This window comes from Eucyclogobius newberryi, unplaced genomic scaffold, assembly GCF_026437365.1.
Source record: "Eucyclogobius newberryi isolate DKJ021-1_F unplaced genomic scaffold, fEucNew1.0.hap1 SCAF_7, whole genome shotgun sequence".
Classification (NCBI taxonomy): Eukaryota; Metazoa; Chordata; class Actinopteri; order Gobiiformes; family Gobiidae; genus Eucyclogobius; species Eucyclogobius newberryi.
In genome coordinates this window covers 1,513,799-1,520,743 of record NW_027316389.1, presented here as the reverse complement: position 1 = coordinate 1,520,743, position 6,945 = coordinate 1,513,799, and the positions used below count along the sequence as shown (strand labels likewise).

General features: G+C 54.2%; 1 protein-coding gene across 4 annotated transcripts in view; it reads left to right on the top strand.

Moving 5' to 3' along the window:
* Window positions 1–1,320: 1,320 nt before the first annotated feature.
* The window catches only part of ampd3b (adenosine monophosphate deaminase 3b), a 58,978-nt gene continuing 53,353 nt past the window's right edge, over window positions 1,321–6,945 (top strand). For 3 of the 4 annotated variants that reach the window (XM_072435782.1, XM_072435786.1, XM_072435785.1), the window contains exon 1: window positions 1,321–1,384. In XM_072435782.1, the coding sequence (XP_072291883.1) occupies window positions 1,327–1,384 (58 nt within the window). In that variant the 5' untranslated portion in view covers window positions 1,321–1,326. Of the gene's footprint in view, window positions 1,385–4,280; window positions 4,731–6,945 lie in introns of those variants that run through there. The other variant, XM_072435784.1, reaches the window with a different exon arrangement.

Below are 6,945 nucleotides of genomic sequence, written 5' to 3'. Positions count from 1 at the left end.
TGGTCAGAAGCTCATGGTTCCATCCTGCTGGTGGTCAGAAGCACATGGTTCCATCCTGCTGGTGGTCAGAAGCTCATGGTTCCATCCTGCTGGTGGTCAGAAGCACATGGTTCCATCCTGCTGGTGGTCAGAAGCTCATGGTTCCATCCTGCTGGTGGTCAGAAGCTCATGGTTCCATCCTGCTGGTGGTCAGAAGCTCATGGTTCCATCCTGCTGGTGGTCAGAAGCTCATGGTTCCATCCTGCTGGTGGTCAGAAGCTCATGGTTCCATCCTGCTGGTGGTCAGAAGCTCATGGTTCCATCCTGCTCGTGGTCAGAAGCTCATGGTTCCATCCTGCTCGTGGTCAGAAGCTCATGGTTCCATCCTGCTGGTGGTCAGAAGCTCATGGTTCCATCCTGCTGGTGGTCAGAAGCTCATGGTTCCATCCTGCTGGTGGTCAGAAGCTCATGGTTCCATCCTGCTGGTGGTCAGAAGCTCATGGTTCCATCCTGCTGGTGGTCAGAAGCTCATGGTTCCATCCTGCTGGTGGTCAGAAGCTCATGGTTCCATCCTGCTCGTGGTCAGAAGCTCATGGTTCCATCCTGCTCGTGGTCAGAAGCTCATGGTTCCATCCTGCTGGTGGTCAGAAGCTCATGGTTCCATCCTGCTGGTGGTCAGAAGCTCATGGTTCCATCCTGCTGGTGGTCAGAAGCTCATGGTTCCATCCTGCTGGTGGTCAGAAGCTCATGGTTCCATCCTGCTGGTGGTCAGAAGCTCATGGTTCCATCCTGCTGGTGGTCAGAAGCTCATGGTTCCATCCTGCTGGTGGTCAGAAGCTCATGGTTCCATCCTGCTGGTGGTCAGAAGCTCATGGTTCCATCCTGCTGGTGGTCAGAAGCTCATGGTTCCATCCTGCTGGTGGTCACTGATGTGACCTGACGATCACAGGAAACTTTTATAAATGTTCAATACAATAAATGCTGGTCGATTTAAACTACAAAGAACACAAAAGGTTCTCGACTCGGGAAAGTAAATGTGATTTTCTTGAGCGGTCAGTCGGTCGGTCGGTCGGTCGGTCGGTCGGTCAGTCGGTCGGTCAGTCGGTCAGTCGGTCAGTCGGTCGGTCAGTCGGTCAGTCGGTCAGTCGGTCGGTCAGTCGGTCAGTCGGTCAGTCGGTCGGTCAGTCGGTCAGTCGGTCAGTCGGTCGGTCAGTCGGTCAGTCGGTCGGTCGGTCGGTCAGTCGGTCAGTCGGTCGGTCAGTCGGTCGGTCAGTCGGTCAGTCGGTCAGCACCACGCTCGGCTCTGTGGGACTGAACAGTTGTTGTTGTTTGTGTTTTCAGGTGAAGATGAGCAGGAACCATCCTCCTCTCTGTAAACAACAGTCCATGAGCTGCTTTGAGAAAGGTACGAGCTGTTTCCTCTGAGGGACATGTCCCAGAGTCCTCTGTCCTTAGCTCCTCCTTCTGTCCTTAGCTCCTCCTTCTGTCCTTAGCTCCTCCTTCTGTCCTTAGCTCCTCCTTCTGTCCTTAGCTCCTCCTTCTGTCCTTAGATCCTCCGTCTGTCCTTAGCTCCTCCTTCTGTCCTTAGCTCCTCCTTCTGTCCTTAGATCCTCCGTCTGTCCTTAGCTCCTCCTTCTGTCCTTAGCTCCTCCTTCTGTCCTTAGCTCCTCCTTCTGTCCTTAGATCCTCCTTCTGTCCTTAGCTCCTCCTTCTGTCCTTAGATCCTCCTTCTGTCCTTAGCTCCTCCTTCTGTCCTTAGCGCCTCCATCTGTCCTTAGCTCCTCCTTCTGTCCTTAGATCCTCCTTCTGTCCTTAGCACCTCCTTCTGTCCTTAGATCCTCCTTCTGTCCTTAGATCCTCCTTCTGTCCTTAGCACCTCCTTCTGTCCTTAGATCCTCCTTCTGTCCTTAGCACCTCCTTCTGTCCTTAGATCCTCCTTCTGTCCTTAGATCCTCCTTCTGTCCTTAGCACCTCCTTCTGTCCTTAGATCCTCCTTCTGTCCTTAGCTCCTCCTTCTGTCCTTAGATCCTCCTTCTGTCCTTAGCTCCTCCTTCTGTCCTTAGCTCCTCCTTCTGTCCTTAGATTCTCCTTCTGTCCTTAGATCCTCCTTCTGTCCTTAGCTCCTCCTTCTGTCCTTAGATTCTCCTTCTGTCCTTAGCTCCTCCTTCTGTCCTTAGCTCCTCCTTCTGTCCTTAGCTCCTCCTTCTGCAGGAAAAACTACAAAACCTCTTTGTGAAAAAGTATAACCTGGAGGAGTTCCACATGAAGGAGAGAGAGACAGTGGAGCTGGAACCGGTTCTTCATCGGGAGAACCGGTTCTTCAGGAGGAGAACCGGTTCTTCAGGAGGAGAACCAGTTCTTCAGGAGGAGAACCAGTTCTTCAGGAGGAGAACCAGTTCTTCAGGAGGAGAACCAGTTCCCTTCTGGAGGAGAACCAGTTCATCAGGAGGAGAACCAGTTCTTCCGTGAATATGAAGAACCGTTCATCTGGAGTAGAGAGCGTTTCTCCAGGATCATCTGGATCCACAGGTCATGTGACTGTTTCACTCCCGACAGGAAGTGAGAGAAGAAGAAAAGACAATAAACAAACACAAGTTAAATTAAATATTAGATATAGTTTGATAGAATAAGTCTTTATTAGAGGATAGAGCTCATACTTCCCCCAGAGTTGCTGCTAGGGCAGCGGAGCTGAAACTGTAGCTTTATATTTCTGTTCCTCACTGGTCTGACCATAAGTCATTTAAAGAGTTTTAATCCTGGACTTAAATGAAGAGACTGTGTCGCCACTTTAACATGGACAGGACTCTACCTCCTACTGTGCTTTTAGAGACTCTTGGGACCACCAGAAGGCTCTACCTCGTACTGTGCTTTTAGAGACTCTTGGGACCATCAGAAGGCTCTACCTCCTACTGTGCTTTTAGAGACTCTTGGGACCACCAGAAGGCTCTACCTCCTACTGTGCTTTTAGAGACTCTTGGGACCACCAGAAGGCTCTACCTCCTACTGTGCTTTTAGAGACTCTTGGCACCATCAGAAGGCTCCAGCATCTAGAGAGTGAAGAACTCTGTTTGGATGATATTGTTCTATAGCATCTTTGAGGTGGGAGGGGCCATGTCAGGAGGAGGAGTTTAAATGTGATTCTAAACAGGACAGCAGCCAGTGAAGAGACTCCAGCACCGGCGTAATGTGCTCTCTTCTTTTAGTTCCTGTTGTAATCTTGCTGCTGCATTTTGAACCAGTTTAAAGTTTCTTATGGAGCTTTTAGGACCTGCTGTGAGCAGGAGTTACAGGAGAATCGAGACGTTACAGATGCAGGAGACGTTTCAGCTTCACTTTTAGGCCGGATTCTTCTGATTTGATCTTTATTACACAGATGAAAGAGTCTGTTTTACAGACTTGATTTATATGAGCTTTAAATCAGAGTCTGAGGTTTCATCTGCTCAGATGAAGCGTCTCGTACATGTTTAGGACCAGCACAATGACCTCCAGCACAATGACCTCCAGCACAATGACCTCCAGCACAATGACCTCCAGCACAATGACCTCCAGCACAATGACCTCCTGCACAATGACCTCCAGCACAATGACCTCCAGCACAATGACCTCCAGCACAATGACCTCCAGCACAATGACCTCCAGCACAATGACCTCACACAAACTCAGAAGGGAAAAGTACAATCAAACAACAACAACAACAACAACAACAACAACAACAACAACAACCCAAAAGAAAGTGCTTTAGTTGATTTGTTGTTTTTCTTGTATCAGTCGACTTTAAGTTCAATAAATATTTCTATTGAACAAAAACAGAAATAAATGTCTCCATTGAGTCTTCACTGGACCAAGATCCTGGTCTTGTTCTGGACTTGGTCTGGACTTGGTCTGGTCTTGGTCTGGACTTGGTCTGGTCTTGGTCTGGACTTGGTCTGGTCTTGGTCTGGTCTTGGTCTGGTCTTGGTCTGGACTTGGTCTGGACTTGGTCTGGTCTTGGTCTTGGTCTGGTCTTGGTCTGGACTTTATTCTGTGTTGAAAAGTCAGACACAGAGAAAGGTGCAGTTCTCTGAAGGATTTGGAGTGAATTATATGATCTGACTTTTTCACACAAAAACAGACAAAGTCCTGGTTCTGGTTCTGATCCTGTTCCTGGTCCTGGTTCTGGTCCTGGTCCTGGTTCTGGTTCTGGTTCTGGTTCTGGTTCTGGTTCTCATAAACTCTTGGGTGTTGAAAGCTTGTTATTTATGAAGTGCAACAGAGTTTCCATGTTCAGAACCTTTAAATAGACGTTGTCCTGCTTCAGCTGCTGCAGACGGCACATGGCACAGAGACTGGACCAGAGGGACGGAGACACTTCAGAGGACGGACACACTTCAGAGGACGGAGACACTTCAGAGGATGGAGACACTTCAGAGGACGGAGACACTTTAGAGGACGGAGACACTTTAGAGGACGGAGACGCTTTAGAGGACGGAGACGCTTTAGAGGACGGAGACACTTTAGAGGACGGAGACACTTTAGAGGACGGAGACACTTTAGAGGACGGAGACACTTTAGAGGACGCAGACACTTAAGAGGACGGAGAAACTTTAGAGGACGGAGACGCTTCCACAGCCCCAGAGTGGACAGTTGAGCAGCAGAGTGTTCTGTCCCTCTCGCTGCTGAGAGACGAGAAAAAAGCCTTTGAAACAAAGAAGGAGATAAAGTCTTAAAGAGATCGAATCGCCCGAGTCGGACCATGGACAAGAACACTGAAGGTAAGAGACGAGAGCGAGACAGGAGCGAGACGAGAGCGGGGCGAGAGCGAGACACGAGCGGGACGAGAGCGAGACGAGAGCGAGACACGAGTGGGACGAGAGCGAGACATGGGCGAGACGAGAGCGGGACGAGAGCGGGACGCGAGCGGGACGAGAGCGAGACGAGAGCGATACGAGAGCGAGACGAGAGCGAGACGAGAGCGAGACATGGGCGAGACAAGAGCGAGACACGAGCTAGATGAGAGCGGGACGAGAGCGAGACATGGGCGAGACGAGAGCGGGACGAGAACGGGACGCGAGCGGGACGCGAGCGGGACGAGAGCGAGACGAGAGCGAGACGAGAGCGAGACGAGAGCGAGACACGAGCTAGATGAGAGCGGGACGAGAGCGAGACATGGGCGAGACGAGAGCGAGACGAGAGCGAGACGAGAGCGAGACGAGAGCGAGACGAGAGCGAGACATGGGCGAGACGAGAGCGAGACACGAGCTAGATGAGAGCGGGACGAGAGCGAGACATGGGCGAGACGAGAGCGGGACGAGAACGGGACGCGAGCGGGACGCGAGCGGGACGAGAGCGAGACGAGAGCGATACGAGAGCGAGACGAGAGCGAGACGAGAGCGAGACGAGAGCGAGACGAGAGCGAGACACGAGCGGGACGAGAGCGAGACGAGAGCGAGACGAGAGCGAGACGAGAGCGAGACGAGAGCGAGACATGGGCGAGACGAGAGCGGGACGCGAGCGGGACGAGAGCGGGACGATAGCGAGACACGAGCGAGACACGAGCGAGACGAGAGCGGGACGAGAGCGAGACACGGGCGGGACACGAGCGGGACGAGAGCGAGACACGAGCGAGACGAGAGCGAGACGAGAGCGGGGCAAGAGCGAGACGAGAGCGGGACGAGAGCGAGACGAGAGCGAGACACGAGCGGGACGAGAGCGAGACACGAGCGAGACACGAGCGAGACACGAGCGAGACACGAGCGAAACGAGAGCGAGACATGGGCGAGACGAGAGCGAGACGAGAGCGAGACGAGAGCGAGACATGGGCGAGACGAGAGCGAGACACGAGCTAGATGAGAGCGGGACGAGAGCGAGACACGAGCGGGACACGAGCGGGACGAGAGCGAGACACGAGCAGGACGAGAGCGAGACACGAGCGAGACATGAGCGAGACACGAGCGGGACAAGAGCGAGACGAGAGCGAGACACGAGCGAGACACGAGCGGGACGAGAGCGAGACGAGAGCGAGACACGAGCGGGACGAGAGCGAGACGAGAGCGAGACACGAGCGGGACGAGAGCGAGACGAGAGCGAGACGAGAGCGAGACACGAGCGGGACGAGAGCGAGACACGAGCGAGACACGAGCGAAACGAGAGCGAGACACGAGCGAAACGAGAGCGAAACGAGAGCGAGACGAGAGCGAGACATGGGCGAGACACGAGCGAGACATGGGCGAGACACGAGCGAGACGAGAGGGAGACATGGGGGAGACGAGAGCGAGACACGAGCTAGACGAGAGCGGGACGAGAGCGAGACACGAGCAGGACACGAGCGGGACGAGAGCGAGACACGAGCGGGACACGAGCGGGACGAGAGCGAGACACGAGCGAGACACGAGCGAGACACGAGCGAGACAAGAGCGGGACAAGAGCGAGTGAGAGCGGGACACGAGCGAGACGAGAGCGAGACGAGAGCGAGACGAGAGCGAGACGAGAGCGAGACGAGAGCGAGACACGAGCAGGACGAGAGCGAGACGAGAGCGAGATACGAGCGGGTCGAGAGCGAGACGAGAGCGAGACACGAGCGGGACGAGAGCGAGACATGGGCGAGACGAGAGCGAAACACGAGCGGGACGAGAGCGAGATGAGAGCGAGACACGAGCGGGTCGAGAGCGAGACGAGAGCGAGACACGAGCGAGACACGAGCGAGACATGGGCGAGACGAGAGCGAAACACGAGCGGGACGAGAGCGAGACGAGAGCGAGACACGAGCGGGACGAGAGCGAGACGAGAGCGAGACGAGAGCGAGACACGAGCGAGACACGAGCGAGACACGAGCGGGACGAGAGCGAGACGAGAGCGAGAAACGAGCGGGACGAGAGCGAGACACGAGTGAGACACGAGCGGGACAAGAGCGAGTGAGAGCGAGACGAGAGCGAGACACGAGCAAGACGAGAGCGAGACACGAGTGAGACACGAGCGGGACGAGAGCGA